The 20,394-nt window shown below is 45.5% G+C and overlaps 2 protein-coding genes across 2 annotated transcripts in view; both read left to right on the top strand.

Annotated features, from left to right (window-relative positions):
- SAXO4 (stabilizer of axonemal microtubules 4) overlaps positions 1 to 19,094 on the top strand; it is a 53,321-nt gene extending 34,227 nt beyond the window's left edge. Inside the window, exon 13 of the mRNA XM_060262014.1 lies at positions 18,912 to 19,094. The gene's annotated coding sequence lies outside the window, so the exon portion shown is untranslated. The remainder of the gene's footprint in view (positions 1 to 18,911) is intronic.
- Positions 1,378 to 2,356, top strand: LRRC10B (leucine rich repeat containing 10B). The gene has a single exon (XM_060262235.1). The coding sequence runs from the start codon at positions 1,430 to 1,432 to the stop codon at positions 2,315 to 2,317; it is 888 nt and encodes a 295-aa protein (XP_060118218.1). The 5' UTR covers positions 1,378 to 1,429; the 3' UTR covers positions 2,318 to 2,356.
- Positions 19,095 to 20,394: the final 1,300 nt, after the last annotated feature.

The following is a 20,394-nucleotide window of genomic DNA, read 5'->3' as shown; positions in this document are numbered from 1 at the left end:
ACTGAAACAAGTAGTTGAGCAGCAGAACAGATTGCTCTTATCCTGCCCCAAAGGAAATGGGTTTTCACTGCAACTGTAGTCCCTCCATCTACTGCATTGAGACTTGAAAATGCAAGCACAAGTACTGGCAGAATCAAAGTAAAGCTTGTCCTGGACAGTATATAAGCTGCAGAGGTGGGAACTAGGTGATTAAAAGCTTCCTCCACAACAGTGCACATAGAGAACTAGCACGTCCAAGGCTTTCTGCCCAACCTTTCTTTGACATGCTGTTTTTCTATGTGCAGGGAGTCTGTCTGTGTCAGTTCAGTGCAGTGGGAGCATTTAGGATACCTTGCGCGCCTCTCCACCTTCTTCTTGCTTGAGCTACAGACGTTTGTTTTCCATCCCTCACATCTTACTACTTTTGGACGCTAACACAAGCAATTTTCCTTACCGCTGTTTCTCCACGCTGGGGGAGGTGGGCTGCACCTTTTGGACTGCTTCCTGTTAACGCAGCTCTTAAAGGCACAGTAACCACGTGCGCGGCTGGAAGAGGCTGTTCTGCTATTTGCACGGGAAAAAAAGCAGCCCGGAATTATGAGAAGACGATGGGCAGAGCATCAGCTGTTCCTTTGCCTTTTGAATGGGCTATTGGCCGAAGAGCGGGACCAGGACTTGTGGGCATAGCTAAGGGAGACAGACGGCGACCACCGTGCCGCTCCTTCGCGGGAAGAACCGCGGGCTGGACTTTCTCCTTTCTCGTGCGGGTGGGCGTGTCCTGGGGGCGTGGGAAGCACGCGCGGGGGGAGGGAGAGGTCAGAACGAAGGAACGCGTAGCCCCGCCCCTTCCAAATCCAATCGGCTTCGCCATAGGCGGGTGGTCTCGCGTGGGGGTTGCCATGGAGATGAGTCGCTAGGCGGCGGGTGCGTGTGTGGGAGCCGGGCTCAGAGCTAGCAGGGAGCCCCGAAGCGAGAAGCCGGGAGGCTGAGCGCCGCGCCTGGACGCCCCTGAGACCGCGCTGGGGCCACCGGAGGCGGGGCCCTGCTGGGGAAGGGGACAGCAGCAGCCCGCAGGTCCCAGTCCTGGAGGAGAAGGTGGGCTGGGACTGGCAGGCGGGCAGCGCCGGTTCTGGGGATCGGGAGCTTCGTCTTTCCCCCGCTGTCGAGGAGCTCCACGCCGCCCGGGACACAGGAGACCTGCCCCTGTCCAGCTGGCGGGGAGTTACGCCCTAGCGAGGACTGCTCTGAGGGCAAGGGGCCCCCAGCCAGGGAGGCTATTTGAGGTAAGAAGAGGCGGCATCAGCTCCAGCCCTGGCAGGGGGAACCCTTTCCCTGGTCCTAACCCCAGGAGGCCAGTCTGGTGGGCAGGGGCCTAGGGGGTTGCCATGTCTCCTCAGAGCCCGCCAGGCAGAGGTGGTGGCCTTCGTCCTGCCAGTCGCCTCCCTTGGCTATGAGAATGGGCAGTGGTGGGTCCTCAGGCAGGGAGGAGCGGCTGCCCTCGGTCTGCGAAGAGCAGCTGAGCGGTGGGGACCAGATGCTGGAGCTGACTGGGCGTCACTTGAAGCACCTGCCAGGACCGGTGTGTGCCCTGAGCAGCCTCCAGAAGCTCTACATCAGTGGCACAGGGATAAAGGAGCTGCCTGAAGAGATAGAAGGGCTCCAGGAACTGCGCATCCTGGCCCTGGACTTCAACAAGCTGGAAGAGGTGCCTGAGGCGCTGTGCCGCCTGCCCCACTTAACCCGCCTCTACCTGGGCAGCAACCGCCTCTTTGGCCTCCCGGCAGAGTTCTCCCAGCTCCAGACTCTTCGCTGCTTGTGGATTGAAAGCAACTACCTGTACCATTTCCCCCGGGCTCTGCTCCAGATGCCTTGGTTGCAGTCTCTGCAGATGGGTGACAACCGGCTCAAAATGCTGCCAAACAGCCTACCGCGCATGAAGGGACTGCGGGGGCTCTGGCTCTATGGGAACCGCTTTGAAGAGTTCCCCAAGTCTTTGCTTCGCATGACCCAGCTTCACATCCTTGACCTTGACCGCAACAAACTTACTGAATTCCCAGACTTGACTCACCTGCGGAGGCTTCGAGTCTTCTCCTATGACCACAACCCAGTGGAAGCACCACCCAGTGTGGCTGACACGGTCATGGTGGTGGGGGAAGGGGCCCAGGAATTCCTGGAGGCTAGGGAAGAACGTCTCCAGAAACTTCGGGAGCAGGAAGAGGAAGAGCAGGAAGAGAATGAGTCGGAAGCTCTGCAGGCCAACATGAAAAATGACTCTTCTGTGTTGGATGATGGTGAGGGCAGCTACTCTGCTCTGGAATGTTCTCCAGAAGAGACATGACTTGGATATGATAATGATATGGTTGCTGCTCAAAAAATCAGGGGGGGTATTGATTGGCTAACGAATCTATTTTTGCCCTACCGGCAGTTGGGAGCTGGGCATGTACTATTGTTGGTCTAAGGAACCATAGGCAGCTCTCCGCGATGGCAGTTTCCAACCTTTTGTAAAGAACAAGGGACACCTACTCATCAGAAAGTTTGCTGTCTCTTTTTTCAGAATCGTGGGTAGTCTCAGCAAAGAGGATTGCTATATAGTAAAAATCATGGGTGATCATTATGTCTTGCACGCCTTCTACCTAATCCCAGGGGATGAGGGTGGGGTGGGGGTAAATTGTTTTCATAATGAATACTTCCAGTGTGCCCATGCATTGAAATGATTGTCCTTTGTCCCTAACTCAAGGCATGGATAATGGTTGCATCATGGTAAAAAGCTGAGTATCAGACCTTAATATGATGCGATGACGGTCTGGTATCTGTGGGTGATGGCCATCCTGGTTGTTTGGCATGCCACAACCAGGTCAAGAACAGGACAGGATAAAGCCATCTTGTTTGTTTGTTTGTTTGTTTATTTATTTATTTATTTTCTCCCTTGAACTCTGAGTCCCAGAGGGCTGCAGTGTTGTGAGTGTGAATCTAAAAACCTTTTTTAAAAAAAAAATAATAATCCCAGGAATTTTTATCCTTCCACTGGAATTAGACTTGGAGAGAAGCCTCCCTTGGGCTGTTCCACCCAGCTGTCGGGTTTGAAAAGAAGCTCCTGTGAAAACCTTGTTTGTATAGAGCTATCCATCCTGGAAAGAGCTTTCCCTCCGCTCTTTGTATGGTGGGAAAGGAGCTTTGTGCGTTACCCTGCTGCTTTCCTGGACTTTCTGTTCCCTTAAAAGGACACAGAAGCAAAAGCTGGTATGACCTGGGCCACTGCAGGCGTGTGCGGATCTTGGGTAGAGGGGTGGCAGCCACAGGAGTTTCTCCTGTTTCCAGGGGTGATAGGTTCATTCTTGTGGGGGCTCTTGGGCTAGATTTGTACTAAATCTAAGCAATAAAAGCACATCAAGTGAAAGCTGGGAGTGCGGAGGGTGGGCACACATTCTCAGGGAGACTGCTCCGAAAGCAGGAGACCAAAGCTGTTGGACGAACTGGGGGCTATTTTTAAAGTGTGCTGCAAACTAAATTTTGACACCTGGGGAAAGGAAGCAAGTTTCTCAGGCACTGGTGTTATTTATTTATTTTTGATCCTCCTTTTCCTTTGCTTCTCTCTGATCAGAGCTCTGTTGTCTTCCATGACTTTTTCTTAGGTCTCTTCACTCCCCTTCCTTCCTTTTCTCCTGCTTTTCTTCCTCTCTTCCAGTGCACACCTCTTTGTCAGCTGTGTTCACTGGACTGACTCCTCTGCATTCAGCTTCAGAATCAACAGTGATATTGGCATGGCATGCTGTCTCAGCACTGCCAAAGTTAACACACTAGATCGTGTCTTTGTCTTGGATGCTTTTCAGAGCATAATGGACTTTGATGTCATGTATTCCCATTTTATTACAGTTTATTTCTGATTTACTGGCTGGCTGCCATTAAAAGTGAAACCATTTCTTTTATTTCTTTGTGTACTGTTCTCTCCCCCCCCCATCAGTTATGCAGTTTCTGAGAGTGTGAGGAAGCATTTCTTCATTTGAAAGTTATACAACAGAATGTGAAGTATCAGCTTCACTCATCTCTTTTGGACTGGTTCCAAAAGGCTGATTCATACAAAATGTTTTCACACTCTTATTTAGTCCAGCCACATGATCCCCATGGTTTTGAGAAGTCTGTTATAGATCTGTGCTCACATCTCTCTCTATGCCTTGTGCAGCTTCTGCCTGGCAGTGACATGGTGCGGTACACAACAGAACTCCACTGAACTACTGACACCTTTTTCAGCGCCATTGATTTTACTGCAGAAGGTGATGCTAATTTTGTGTGCAAGTCCATCGATTTTCCTCCGTAGGCTGCTGCTGGAACTCCTGGTTTGCATTTTGTCATACCTGACAGCCAGGCTGAGATTTATAGATTCCATCCCAACTTGATCAGTGTTTTCTCAATTTTGTTCCATTCAAAGCTCACCAGTGGGATTTCTTTATGTTGGGTAGCCATCACTGGCTCCAGCTTCTAACCTGGAAATGAATTCTCATAGCCCCCTGTTCTGCATTGGCCCCAGAATCTGCAGTGAAAAATTTGAACACTCATAAGCATCACCCATGAGTCACTGTTGGGTCCAATTTCAACTGGGAGGAAAGGTTAGGTGGCTTTGACACTGAAAAGTTTTGTTGATAACTTGATTTTAATCTTGTACAAAGGCTATATTTTCTTAATAGGATATATAGATTTTCAATGACTAAATATGGGAGGCATATCTCATGTATACCTCCAATATTTGATAATGGCTCCCATTTGCTCTTTGTTAAGAGGAATGAGGAGGTCAGTATTGAATAATTCAATGGAGGAACGCTTTAAACAAGGAAAACCAATGCAGGATAGCCACTGCAGTGGAGAATGACTGAATACACAAGGGCGGTAAAATGTAACGGTAAGGGAGAATGGGATATTCAATAAACATGTGATGGATGTTTGGAATCAGCCAGAAAGAACTGAAGCATAACATAAGTATTAACATGATACATTAAGCAACAATTATATAATAGGATCTCACTTACAGTACGTTTTTCATAGAAGTATAGACTACAGTCCACAATCATTTATCCATTACAAAACCTTCTAATTTTGCTGGTTCTGGACACCAAAAACAACAGGACTTGCTTTGCTCTGGGATCTGCTGGCAGGCTTGAAAGAGTGTTTCTGTGAAAAATCTTGGGAGTCATGATAAAAATTAGTAGTGTTGTTCTGTTTGGTGCTTATACATTTTAACTAGCACCTTCTGTTAAGCCTGGAAGGCCATAGGGATCGAGAACCAACGCTGGGGCACTGGTGTTCTATGCTCTTTCTGTTCTGTCTCCATCAGAAGGTGGGTTGTGATTTTTTTGATGCTGTCATGGTTTCCAGTCTGCCATAATGGATGATACCATGCTGCATATTCTATAACATTCTCACTTGGAAATGACAAAGGCATGAATCACAAATTGAACCAAGAGAAAATGCTATAGTGGAGCTGGTGGAAAGCGCTGGTGGCCACTTCTGGCAACCTGAGTGCCAAGAGACAAATTGGGGGACACCTTATGGCTGTGAGCCTGCATATCCAGCAGGGTTAGAGCACCGTCTGCGATAGGTGCTCTAGACTCCTTTCCCTCAAGTCACAAGGCTTCTGATCTTCATTATTTCCATCTTGTCTAGATTTAATTTCAGTCACCCTCATCAAGCCCTCACATGACTGTATGTTTGTACATGCAATGTAACTACATATCTCTAAAGCTTGTGTTCCATTTTCCAAAGAAATACTAAAGTCCATATTCTATGTATAACTGTGGTCAGAGTTGCAGCTCTTTTAGTTTCTTTAGTAGCCATTTCTTGTGTTGCGAATGAAGGGATTAAGTATTCTAGAGTTCCCCATACTTGAGAACAAGTGTAGCACAGCATGTCCAAGAGCCTAAACTACAGCTCAGGAATACCCTCCTTCAAGTGTTCCATGGCCAAAGGCAAGCCATGTTAGCCCATATCCCTATATTATAGTGATAACAGTGGTGGCCTACTTTTCAAAGTTATTGCAAATGCTGGATAATGTATGTTGAGTGTTTTTCATTATTTGACAACGCTATATGAATGCCAGGTATTATTATTCAGTTTGGAGGCCTTCAAGGACTTGCTGGCTGGGGGGTAGGGCGATAAACAATGGGGAGATTTCACCTTGATCCTTCTCCCCTTCCAAGGTACTATAAGGGCTTGAACAGGCCAGCCTCCCTTTATCCACTCCTCCACCCTGCTTCAGCTGACACCTGCCCTTTGCACCCCATGCTTCCAAGAGGAATTGGAGGGGGTGGGTTGTCTTCTTTTTAAAGTGTTCATAGTAATCATTCCCCCTAGTCTTGTCTGTGGGTAGCCCCATTTTGCTGCTGTACCTACTGAGGGAATTATTCCCTCACTGATCTCCCTGCCCCCCCCCCCCCGAAAGCCCTGCAGATATTATCTATTGCCATAAGTGCCTATTGGGAATTCTTCCTCAGCAATTCCAAATTCATGAGCAGGATATGCAGGCTGGAATTCTTTTGGTTACAAGCAAAACTGAAAAGTTTTGTGCTCTACTTCTAATTTGAATGTGGGATATTTTTTGCCAGGGACTGAAGTTCAGAGGAATAATTTCTGAGATGCTGTCGCCAGCTGATATCTTGGAAAGCAACTGTGAGAAGTTCCCTCTGCTATTCAAGGTGCATCTGTTGCTGGAGGGCAGGGCAGGGCAGGGCCAGTTCAAAGTATTCCCCCCCCTCGCCCCGCACAGAAATCCTGCCTGTTGCAGGAGCAAGCTGCCTGCCCCCCACCATGGTGCTAGCAGCACCTCAAGGGTTTGACTCTGACCTGGGCTGTGTGGATCCTGCCTTTGCCTTCCTTCTCCCAGTGGTGCTGCCAGCTCTGCCTTGACCCATGCAACATCAGCTTGGTGCTGGAAGGCAACAATGGATTGACATCTTCCCTTTCTGGTTGTGGCACCTCAAGCAGCTGCTTGTGTCTTGTGGGTATGAAACTAGCCCTCCTGACAGGATGGGCTATCAGGGGAGCTTATCTGTAAAATGCTTTTCTGGGCATATTGTGACTTGCAGAGATACCTTATTGGTATCCAGAAATATGCATGGAGTTTTGGGATCCTTGTGAATTCCTCAACCTTTTTGCTGAATGTTGTTGCTCTTTCTTGCCACCCGATGCTCTGTGGTCATGGCAGCTGTCTCATTCTGTAGAAATCTGTGGAACTGCAAGATTTGCAGAGCCTTGCCTGCTATTACTGTAACCCTGCGTAGGTGTTCCAGTCATGCGGACAATCACTGTGTGGAGAGGGACAGCAGGCATGAGCATGCTGGACCACCCCCTGCTTCCACAGGATTGCCAAGTTGCCTGCATGGGGCATGTGTATGAAGGAAGTGCATGCAAGTACACTGCCTCCCTGTGATCAGCAATGCTGGTTCTGGAACATTGCTGAACATGATGAGAAAGTGTGCACAAGGGCATTTCCTCTGCACGTTCTTCCCATGCAAACCACTTTGCAATTAGTTAGAGGCAGGGAGTGGGGCCACTAGGCTTTTCCAGCTCAGTGAGTGCCTGCTTGATCAGGATGTCTGTACAGGGCTTCTTTGTCTTGCTATGACTAAGGAGTGGACCATTCCATTTTTAAGTTGATTTTCAAATTTGAAAGAAGCGGGGAATAATAAAATAATAGGTCATGTCATGAGCCTCCAGCTTTACATTTTCAAGAGATTTATGTTTTTGAAGATGATTTCATGGGTATTTATTGGGAGTTCTGTCTTTTATAATCTGGTCCGTTTGGGATGAAAAACAAACTTGGGGAACAAAGTTTGAGTCCAGTAGCACCTTTAAAACCAATGAAGCTTTATTGTGGGTGTAAGCTTCCATGTGCATGCACACTTCAGATATTTGAAGAAACATGCATGCACATAAAACCTTGCACCTACAATAAAACTTGGTTGATCTTAAAGGTTCCAGTGGACTCAAACGTTGTTCCGCTGCTTTAGACCAACACGGCTACTCATCTAAATCTGGGGAAGTTTATAATTGTATTTGAAGTTAGTGGCAAATACACTATTTTTTGTTTTTTTGTGTAGGGATCTTTCAGTCTGGGAAGACTGGAGGGGCCCCGATTATGCTTGTCTGTGTTGTCTTCGTGGCATTTTGATTGGCAGCAGAGCTAGTCTTGTTTCTTAACATACATACACTTCTGGAGTCAGGTTCACTCACACATAGGAATCGGTGCAGAGCCTGGAGATGGAAAAATGGTCTGTACCACTTCAGAGTTCCAGGAATGGGTTCCAGGGCTGCATTCACAAATTGTTGGATTACTGTGCCATTGGTGTACTATTCTCAGATGGAGTCAGTTGTCAATACAGGGAAATCAAAAGGCAGGTGATTGGTATAGTGCACCAGCAGTGCAACATCCAACTATGTGTGGATGCATCCCTTTGAATGTTTCTTTACATAAACAAGCTCAGGGGAGGCTGACAATCAGAAGAGCAGGGAGAATGGTTGTACTTCCTCTCTTTGCTTGTTGTGATGGTTTTCTGTTTTTGGAGAGAGTCCCTCACAGGAGAGCATTCTAAAATGTGATTTGTCATCATTTTCCACCCGGTGCTCTGCTGTTGGTTCATTGCCTCAAGTCTCTGCCCCATCATTCCCCTTCACATGTGAACCAGGTCTTATCAGTAGCTGATGCAGCAGGCCAATAAGAAACCGTGCTAGAGTCTCAGAGTGGCATCTCTTTCCAGCATGATTCATCTTTGTTCTCAGCATGTCTATACTCTTCTCTCTGTCTCTCTTCCTGAGCATTTATTGTCTTTTTTTTTGGGTATGTCCTGTTTTGAGTCTCTTTCAGGGGAAGCCACCTGTGTATTGGGCCCCTGCCTCCTGCCAAGGACTGCCTTAATCAGAGTCTGAGTGACTGGCCCTGCACTCACTCCTCTCCACATGAAATCTTCATACTGGTGCCTTTCCAGTCAGAGATGGGTGTTAGGAGGGCAAGAGAAAGAGACATGGTAAACTTGTACTGCTTCATCAGCAGCTGCATCAGGATGTCTACAGTATGTTCTTTGTCTTAGCACTGAGCCACCCAGCCATGATTAAAATGCTAACATTTTATCTCTCACTTCCCCATTCACGTCTGTGTCTCTGTTCTGTGTCATGTCTCACTAAGCTCTGTGTCGTATAACAGTTGACTAGAACTGGGGAGCCCTGGGCTCAAATCCCACTCTGCTGTGACATTCACTGCTTGATCTTTGGCCAGCCATGTTCTCCCAGCCTCACTTACCTCACCTGGTTGTTACGAGAATCAAATGGGAGGGCACCAGAACCTATTGTGCCCCCTTGAGCTCTTTGAAGGAAAGGAGGTTAATGTGATAGAAGCCCACCTTCTCTGGTCTGCTGTACTCAGACTCCCTAAGAAAGCTGGTATCTGCTAGCAGTGAGTTCTTCATAATTACTCAACACATGGACTCTGGCATAGTTGGGACATTACATACAAAACACAAAAGAAATCCAGCGTTAAATGTTTTAATACAACTTATAACATTTGAAAGTAATGATTTTTGTCATCCTTTCATTCAAAATTGGATCCCAGGAGCTGTATGAAATTGCTTTAGGAATCAAATCTGACTTGCAGGCTGACAGCTATTCTTGGTGTCCATGTCCACTTATTCAGAGACAAAAGAACTCCCCTTCTTACGTGGGGATTGTTAATGCTCATCCAACTTATTTATTTTATTAGATTTATATCCCACCCTCCCTGCCAAGGCAGGCTCAGGGGAGCTCACAGGCCAGACGGCAGTGTAAAACATTTGTCATTGTGATCTTTTGCACACATGCACACATACGCATGCTATAAGGAATTTATTCCAGGATGACTGATGCTTGTAACAGATCCTGAAAAATTGTACTTGAAGGTTTTGAATTTTACCTGCTTTCTCAGCTTGCTTGTGTGTTGGGACAACAGGGACAGGTCAACTTAATGCATTTCTTCTACAGTTGAACAGAAAAGTAAAACATTCTTTGGCTGTCATGATACGCTTTGTATCTTGTTTTAGTCGTAACCACTTGCGTTCCCATCTGCTATTTCTGACTGTACTCCCAAGGCTGTCCAGCAGAAAGGAAGGCTCTCCATGAGAAAAGCATCATTTGGCTGGGCTTGGTATAAACAAAGTTACCAAGATGACTGAGAGAGAGGGTCACAGTTTGTTACATCTCCTTTTAGGAAAATCCTTCAAAGCTGTACAATTTCTGTCAGAAGAATGGGGGGAAGTCACCGGCAACATAAGGAGGGTTGAGTCATGCTGGCTACATTAAACGTGGTATATTGATATGAAATGACCATGGAAATTCTTTGTAGGGAAGGAATACAAACAGGAGCATTTTTCAGATGGTATCAACTGGCACAGCTCTGTTGAAGTCAATGAACCATCTGTACCCAACTCTCCGAGAAACGGAACATAAGCCTCTTACAGTTCGGTGTTTCAGAGGCTAGATTTGGTAGTATAACATGGAGGTTAAAAGCAGAGGAGGCTCTCCCAAGTAGATGACCTTGGACTAGGATGTGTTGCTCTAGTGATCTATGGATCTTTGGGAGTAGCCTAATGGATGCAGGCTGACAATAATTTATGAAAGCTGCACATGAGTGTTAGAACTCCCATTGAATATAATGTACTTGTGAGGCCATAGTCAGGATTTCAAGTTTGGTGGGGCACATAATCAGGATTTTTTGTTTAGGGAGGCCAGCGAGCCACCTTTGGTGGCCCCGGCTGGGCTTTCAGTGCTGGAAGGCAGGGTGGCGGCCCCAGCTGGCCATGATTGGAGGTTAGGGAGGTAGATCTTGTTGTTAGGAACAGGGCCAGCAGCCAGGAAGTCTGGGAAGAGAGCTTGGATGGTGGGTGTGGGAAGGAACACTGGGCTGTGCATGTCCTTGGACCCCGGCTGGGCTTTCAGTGCTGGAAGGCAGGGTGGCGGCCCCAGCTGGCCATGATTGGAGGTTAGGGAGGTAGATCTTGTTGTTAGGAACAGGGCCAGCAGCCAGGAAGTCTGGGAAGAGAGCTTGGATGGCGGGTGTGGGAAGGAACACTGGGCTGTGCATGTCCTTGGACCCCGGCTGGGCTTTCAGTGCTGGAAGGCAGGGTGGCGGCCCCAGCTGGCCATGATTGGAGGTTAGGGAGGTAGATCTTGTTGTTAGGAACAGGGCCAGCAGCCAGGAAGTCTGGGAAGAGAGCTTGGATGGTGGGTGTGGGAAGGAACACTGGGCTGTGCATGTCCTTGGACCCCGGCTGGGCTTTCAGTGCTGGAAGGCAGGGTGGCGGCCCCAGCTGGCCATGATTGGAGGTTAGGGAGGTAGATCTTGTTGTTAGGAACAGGGCCAGCAGCCAGGAAGTCTGGGAAGAGAGCTTGGATGGCGGGTGTGGGAAGGAACACTGGGCTGCGCATGTCCTTGGACCCAAGGGAAGCATGGGAGGGGGGAGGAGATCAACACACCTTTCCCTCCTTGGTTTGAGCACTCACCACAGCTGCTGGAAGGAGGCAGAAATGTCCAGTGCTCCCATCTTTCTTCCTTTCTCTCAGCTGCAGCTGAAGTTGGGGGTGGTAAGAGGTGGGGCCGGGACTCTGGCATTGGCATTGAAGTGGTGGAGCTGGGACCCTGCTACAGTACTTGGTCCCCCCCTCCCCCATCTCCTTGTTTTATTTGGCTATCAGGGTCTTTGAAAGATGACCTCAAAAGTCTAGTTCCTCTGTAGAAAAGTTGTCTTTGCTTCTCCCTCAGAGAAAGCAAGTAAATCTCTGTCTCACTGCCCTCCCAAGACCCTCAAAAGATATGTCAGCTATCCACCCTTGGAGTCCATCAGCATGTTGCTGAAGCATAAAGTCCCCCATTAGTCCATCTGTTCTTTGCAATTTATTCAGGAAATCGAAGATTAGGTTTTCCTTGGCCTTCCTGCTGGCACAGATTATGTATGGAAATGGAGCAAATCATTATGAAATGTGAGATTTCTAAACAGGAAGCTTCTATTTTAGGTAGTTGATCATAGGTGTATCGGCTGTTGCTACCTGGAGACATTTGAGGGAGCTTGTACAGGAAGGAGGAGGAAGTATTATCACTTCGGAGGCACAATTACAAGGCCTACATTTCAAAGGGGGAGGCCTAAAAATACTTATAGATCCTAGGTTCACCCCAATTATATGATTGCATTTGTGGTTCTGCTAAGGCTTCATATGCCTCAGTCATATTCCAGCAAATCATCTAAGGTACCAAAGAGTGGGTAAAGGAATCTCTTCCATAGATTGGAATTGCAGTTATTCTCTTGGTGGCTGAAGTATTAATCTAGATCCATTCTAGATGGTGGGACAGAACTGCTTTGAAGCATATTTTAATTTGCCTTTTCATGATTCTATCTTATGCTGTAAGTGGCCAAGGTTTTTCTAGTTATTAGGCAGAGACCATTCTCAGCTATGCCACTCAAGAACATTTTAACTGGAAATGCCAAAGATCAGACCTGCCTGAAAGGCAAACTTGAGCTGTCCTATTGAATTACATTAGTCTCCAAGACACCATGTTTGTATCAATTGTAGGCAATTTTCACATGGCTGGGGTTCTCCACATTGCTTTCTTTGCCACTGCAAATGCACGGGCAGATATGTTGGCAGCAGAGATCCCCACTCAGGAGTTTTCTGCTCACTTTCATGTTTCCCCCCAACTTGTCCTTAAAAGTGCATATACAGTATGTCACAGAAGTGAGTACACCCCTCACATTTTGTAAATATTTCAGTATATCTTTTCATGTGAACACTGAAGAAATGACACTAGGCTACAATGTAAAGTAGTGAGTATAACAATGTAAATGTGCTGTCCCCTCAAAATTACGCAACACACAGCCATTAATGTCTAAACTGCTGGCAACAAAAGTGAGTACACCCCTAAGTGATAATGTCCAAATGGGGCCCAAAGTGTCAATATTTTGTGTGGCCACCATTATTTTCCAGCACTGCCTTAACCCTCTTGGGCATAGAGTTCACCAGAGCTTCACAGGTTGCCACTGGAATCCTCTTCCACTCCTCCATGACGACGTCACGTAGCTGGTGGATGTTAGAGACCTTGCGCACCTCCGCCTTCCGTTTCAGGATGCCCCACAGATGCTCAATAGGGTTTAGGTCTGGAGACATGCTTGGCCAGTACCTTTACCCTCAGCTTCTTTAGTAAGGCAGTGGTCATTGTGGAGGTGTGTTTGGGGTCGTTATCATGTTGGAATACTGCCCTGTGGCCCAGTCTCTGAAGGGAGGGGGATCATGCTCTGCTTCAGTATGTCACAGTACATGTTGGCATTCACGGTTCCCTCAATGAACTGTAGCTCCCCAGTGCCGGCAGCACTCATCCTGGAAAATAATGGTGGCCACACAAAATATTGACACTTTGGGCCCCATGTGGACATTATCACTTAGGGGTGTACTTACTTTTGTTGCCAGCAGTTTAGACATTAATGGCTGTGTGTTGCGTAATTTTGAGGGGACAGCAAATTTACACTGTTATACAAGCTGTAGACTCACTACTTTACATTGTAGCCAAGTGTCATTTCTTCAGTGTTGTCACATGAAAAGATATACTTAAATATTTACAAAATGTGAGGGGGTGTACTCACTTCTGTGACATACTGTATTTCAGTTCTTCTGCATTACAAACTAAAATGCTTGGACTGCATCCTTTCACAAAAAGACTGAAACAGGTTTGGGAAATCATTATCGAGGGTGGGGGAAACCTGGAAAACGATTATTTGGGCATAGTGTTGTGGAGATGTTAAAAAAAAAATCACTACAGTTTGGAAAATAAGATAGAGAAAAACAATGTGGAAGCAGCCATATCCTGCCTTTGTTGTTTGTAACCAACATGCATAGCTAAATGCTAACTATGTTTGAATGTTGGTTGCAAACAGCCAAGGCAGGATATGGTTACTTCCAGTGAACATGAATGCAAAGGGACCAATGGCAAAAGCGGTATCAGGCATTCCATCCTATGTGTCTTTTTTATGGGTAGCTCTACACAGCTTTTCTTCTATAAAGGAAAATTTACAATGGCATTGAGACCCAAAGTTTTGTTGAGAATACTCAGGGCTAAAACCTAGAGGAATTTGATTGTCGAGGCTGCTTAGGTGGTCAGATTCATACTGGTTATCGTACGTTTGTATCTACAAGGCTTCCTGAATTTAACATTTAAAGTCTGGACAAAATATCCAAGCATTTGAACTCTGAGTTTAATGAGACCTCTGCAGAGACTATCAACTGTAGGTTACTAATTCTTGAGCTTCCTTAATGTCAGTGATAAATCCAAATTTCTTGTTGTCACGTCTAACCAATTCTGCTCAACTCTATGAGAGCATTCTTGAAGCTGCCTGCTTTCCATGCATTTGCCACTCTCACTCTTGATTCTCGCACAACTTCTGTGCCCGTGAAGCTTCAAAGGCTTGCTGTTGCCAGAGCCTTTCTGTATCTCCCAAGTGAACCTCTCCCTGTCCATCTTTTCATTATGCAGACACTAGTCTGCTTCCCTTGGTTACTGCCAGCTCATGTACCCCTGGACTAGAATTCTGCTGCAAAATATTCTCAGATTCTGAAAAATCAAAATTCTGCATATAAAGATAAATTATGAAAAGCATATTTGCATAAAGTGACTTACAATTGCATAATCCTAGGTATGTTTATTGAACTAATCCCTCTGAATTCAATGGCTCTTATTTCTCAGTGAATGTAGATAAGATTGCAGTCTTACTTATCAAGTATACATATTTTGGGGCACATTTTTATTTGGATTTTTCCTTTGTCACCTATTGACACTTCCTGAGCACTTTATGGTATCAATAAAGGGTTCAGGAGACATAAAAAAGAAAGACGGTTCTATTAAATAAAGAATCACATTCTTTACTATGTAGCTGCCTTCTCCTTTGTATAGTTTCAGCCCCTCCCATAAGAGCTAACAACTTGTTATATGCATATGAATCTTATGGTCTTCAGATTCTGTAAAAGTATCCAGTTTGATGTTAGAATCTGTATTCTGAATCTGGAATTGTTATCATGGTCGTATCTATTTCTATTTCCTATGCTTCTGTCTCACAGCCTTCTAACACTTGGGCAACATGCAAGAGAATTCTCATGGTCTATTGGCGTCATTGATAATTCTAAGTGAACATGAACCAATCTATCCTTTTATCATTTTCATCTGCTAATGCTAGTCATTCCTCTGGGAGTTTGGCAGCTCCATGGGTGTATCCATGAGCAGAGCTCTAACTAAGCTCTTTGCTATTCTCTTCCCATAGCCTATTGAGGCACGGTAGATGACAATTTTCACTCACCTGCACTTTGCTCAGAAGCCTCTTCTGATGTTTTACCTTTTCTCATGGAATCTGCCAGAGCAGATTAATTTTGGCTCCATGAATACCTTGCAGATGTCACAATAAACCATAATTATCTTGTCATTCTCTTCATAGCTTTTCATCTATCAACAATAGCTGTACCTCTTTTCTTCTTAACATATTGTTCTATAGGCTCTTCTTTTTGTTTCACAAGAAAGAAACGGCCACACTTCTGTATGGTTCACCAGATTTCCTGTTTCTTGCTGACACTGAGTCCCATCTCTTTAAAGACCAATGGGAAAATTAGCTGTTCTTGACATTGCCTGTCATATCCTTGTGTCTTGTATTCATGACGTTGGAAGGGGGCATTACTGTTTAGGGCATCCTGTCATTTTAGTCTGCCCTGCTTCTCCTGTCAACATCCCCCTCCACTCCACTCCATTAATGGCTTCAACCATAAAAGGGTCAATGAAAATATGAAGAGAGTTATGACCAAAAATGTAAGAGACCAAGATCTCTGAGCTATGCTTGCTCTTAGGGCATGCATGGTGAGTAAGTATCATGGGGGTAAACAACTCTGGGTTTGAAAATTCTGGGAGATTTGGGAGTGGAGTCGGGGGGGGGGTGCGGTTTAGGTTTAAGGAGGGCTGAAATGCCATAGATCCCACCTGCCAAAGCAGCCATTTTCTCCAGAGGAACTCATCTTTGTGGTTCAGAGATCAGTTGTAACTCAGGAAGATTCCAGTTTCCACCTGAAAGTTGATAAACCTAATGGGCATTGCATTACAAGTTACCAAAAATGGACTCCCCACCCCAGAGAGAATAGGTAGTCTGGACTGTTCTGTTTCCCTGCTGCAAAAGCTCTTATCTTTTATGAGTAGAAATCCTTTGCTTTTGTATTAGTGTATTTCTTCTGGAAACCTTGTGCCACAGGAGCAGGTGACTCCAAATGCTGCATGCTGCCAAGCTGTTGTTCGAAGGCAGCCATTATGTACACCAACATGAATGAGGCATGTGCTTGTAAATCTTTTACTTGTAGCCATAGCAGTGATAAGTTTGGTTTTCTATAAACTTTGCACAAGCTAAGAGAGACGGAAATCTAAATCAACACTGGGTGTCTCAGAAGGTAATCCATCCCCACCTAGGCTCAGTACAGTGAGTTGCTGAATGCTGGTGTAAAATATTAGATTCCCCCCCCTCCCACATCTATCAAGTAATATAGCTGTCCAGCTGACCATATATTGTACTTCAAGTCCTGCACTGGGACATGTTAATGACATATCCAGAACATATTGGTGGGAAATCTTTGAGAAGGATCTCCTGTCTGTGGATTCCAGATGCAGAAATGGGACATTAACCCATTATTTCCCATTAGTATCAAGACACAAGAAGTCATCCCAGGCACACAAACTCAGCGCCCTGTCCCGCCTTTTGGCAGGCTGGTTCTACAGCAGCCGCCAAGGCTCTTACAAGGAAGCTATCACAGTTATACAGAAATGAGAACCTTTCCCTAGGACAGAACTCCCCCTCTGTCCTAAAACAACTTCTGAATAGTCTCAGTTCTGATCATTTACAGAACCTTCCAAGTTAAAGGCTGTTATTGCAAAGGGAATGTGTGAGCCATGGGAACAGCCAGTTCCTTGCTTGCTCTGTGTATACCAAAGTGTGTATTGCAGTCTATGTTGTACATATCTTTGGTTCACACCTGTGAGAACTAACACCAGTCTTTGTACAGGCCTTGCTGCTTTTTTCTCTCTTTCAAAACAAGATATTCCTGGATGAGTGTTCCATCAGCAACAGGGAGCAAAGCAGGAGAGCATCCAACCAGAGAAAAACGTAAAATGTAAAGGAAGTAAGCATGGACATGGAAATTGAAGAAAGTGTGCCATTTGTTCCTAATGACAATACTGAGAATCCCCTCCCAGGGGCTTGTGGAGCGGGGGGGGGGGGGGTAGTAGGATGATGCCCCAACATAGGCTGTTTCTACATTTGACAGAAGATCCTCTTTTGGTGCACATTTAAAAAGTGTTTACATTGTATACCACCATCACTTCTGTCTTGCTTTGCATTATCCTAAGTCGTCTACACTAATTTTCTTGAATTGGCACCGAAAGCGGTTTCACCCCGAAGTTGCTCCTCACTTTGCAAAAGTACTTTTGAACAGGAGTTTTCTGCAGGCGGATTCAATGCTCATAAAATCAGAATCAAGGTGTAGAAACAGCCTATAGTAAGCACAATTGCACAGAATCTACCTCTACTTTCCCAGTCTTTTAGAAAATGTTGGAATGGGCAGTCCTTCTCTGCCTCTTTGTTGCCCCTCCTTTTTCTGATGACACAAAGAGAGAGAGAGAGAGAGACAAGTTTTGAGTTATTTTACTATCCTTTATTATTTAGACCAGGGGCCTCCTCTACAAAACAAGGGGCCTGGTTCTCCAAAAATATGGTTCTGCAAAGAAAACACCCCTAACCCGGTAGACATCAGTGATGATCACATCACACTGGCTTAGTAGTAACAGCAGTAGTCGAAGTAATGTTGTTTCCATCCTTTTTTGTGTTTTATCAAGTTTTTATTATAAAATATGTCTGCTTCATGAGTTTCAACATATCCAAACACAATAGAAAGAAGGTGGCTGAGGAGTCTAGCTGGACTGCCACCTTCACTGCTAGTAAAGAAGTTGTCTACAGTGTAGTCATATTTTTCTGTGGGTTTTTTTGTCACCTTTCCCAGCTTGTACACACAAAGTTAGATGGTTAGCATCACATGAAGAAGAGATACCTGAACAAGATACAACTAAGAGCTCTAGAGTATAAAAAAATGAACATACAACTCTCAGAATTCCAGTCTTACAAAAGAAACAATTTCTGGTTTTGGGGGTGGTGGTGGGTGAAAGGGAAGCTGGCTGAAGCAACTGCTCAGTTTGTCAACAGTGATAATAATACTTGGTGTGTCAGTCGTAGCACCTTTAGTCAAAAGCTGTCCTAGCATTTGGGGACCTGTTTGAAATACCTCTTCCATAGACTAAAGAACATTCTGCCCCATAAAGCCCCACTGAGATGTCAAGTATGTGGAGGGTATCTTGTGCAGGGAGGTTGTTTGACTCATGGCCCTGATTATGTAAGCCTCACAATATCCCCTGAGAGGTAGGGAAGCATTATTATCTCCATTGTATAGTTTTGCAAACTGAGGCAACAAGAAATTCAGGGATTTATCCCAAAAAGTTACTCAGCAGCAGAAACAGAAATAACCCTAGTACCCTGTCCAATCTTTAGTAATCCCCCTCCATATATGACACATGGTAGCTCCAATATGTTCAAATGATTTAAATACTCTTATCAGTGCCACTCACCTAGCGACATGGTTGTTAGCCAATCAGTGCTGTCATGGTCATCTACTGACAATATGGAACAGATTTGATTCTATTTCATTGCCAGTGCTAGGTTTTGTTTGTTTGTTTTATTTAAATGATGAAAACAAGAACAGATATTTTAGGATGCTATTTGACTGGCTGTCACAAGGCTGTCCAGTCCGTTAAGAGATGTTCACCACTGTCAAACTCAACGACAGTGCTTGCCACCTCTTTACAGACCACCTGAAGCTGTCTGCTGAGGAGACATGATGGTTAAAGAGCAACAGACAAACAGCTTTGCTTCAGCCAAGACTACCACATATTCCTGCCACATCAGCCAGGACGATTAGCCTCTGGGCAGAACTACATGGAGTGTGTGAGATGGGCAAGCCATCCCAAAAGGTTTCACTGCGTTGAATTCATCTGTAAGATCTTAGGTTACTTAACCCTGCGTTGTGACACTATGATGTGTTTCTATGCTCTCACTAGCCAAGGAGGTGTAATGTGTGTGTGTGTGTGTGTACTGGAGCAGGGGGGCAGACTGCTTGATGACATCACAGCATGGTAAAGAGAGGGGTCAGCAGATGTATAACCTTTGTTACATGCAATAAGTGTGATTGCCTCATGGATGATATATCAAGAATGAATGGGTGCCAGCATGGTTTTGGGTACACATGTTGGAGATCTTTTGCTTGCGTACCCAAGGGCCTCTCATTGTTTCCTGATCATTAATGGGGAAAAATTTTAAAGGCCCTAGTGTGGGGATATTATTGTTCCTGTTTTAGACAGGAAGGATTCAGAGCACACTGAGTGATAAGATATCGGGTCAGGGGCCAAAGGTGTCGTGCGGCTCCTGCTTCCTACCCTAGCTCATGGCAGAAGTGAGTGATGGAGGAGAAAAGCTACTCTGCAGGATGTTGAGCTCAGGATTATTAACATTTCTTGAGGGTGGGGAAGGGAAATGGGAGTTTCTCTCCGTCTAACTCTAGCCACCTTTTGCGTGCTACAAATTGCAACAATCTAGGAGGAATTTGCTGCCATTGTTGTAAACTAGGTTCTTGCCATATGGTAAGGGACATAAGGAAATTTTTAGGCTAAATATGCCATTGGGCTGTGTGCAATTGCTCTGACTAGTTCTCTACATGATTTGTGATTTAGCAGCGAAACTGCAAGTCACAAAGGGTGGCCCTGGTCTGGGTGTGTGCCTGGAATTGCAAGAACGAGGGATTGCCAAGGGCCTGGGAGGTTATAATAATTGCCTTGTGAGTTGTGATTGACTTGGCAGGACATAAGGGATGGGTGAAGCTTTACGTATACAATGCTTCCAATCCATTACAGTTGGATTCAATCACCTTTTTTTAATCTTATGGAATCCTCTTTCCCATTTAGAGTCTGTCCCGCATAGCTTTTGTCCATGCAAGCCCCATGGTTCCCGACATGGCCTCCATGGTGGTCCAAATGGTCTAGTAGCAAAAAAGTTACTTTCATCCAGTCCATTATTTAAGCAGTAAATTTTGTGGGGTTGCTAGATATCCACCTGCATTACCTGATACCAGAGACACTGTTTGGCTTCTCCTGCCATTAAAACTGTTACTCCCATGATTGCTAGAGCTCTTTGACCATAATCACAGTGCTTCATCCATAACATAGGCTGAGGAACTGTAATGTCATGATGAATTAGATCATGATGCATGGGAGCTTATGGTGACATTAAAGTCCTC

Source organism: Heteronotia binoei, chromosome 21, assembly GCF_032191835.1.
Source record: "Heteronotia binoei isolate CCM8104 ecotype False Entrance Well chromosome 21, APGP_CSIRO_Hbin_v1, whole genome shotgun sequence".
NCBI lineage: Eukaryota > Metazoa > Chordata > Lepidosauria > Squamata > Gekkonidae > Heteronotia > Heteronotia binoei.
This window is presented reverse-complemented; position numbering and strand designations above follow the sequence as displayed.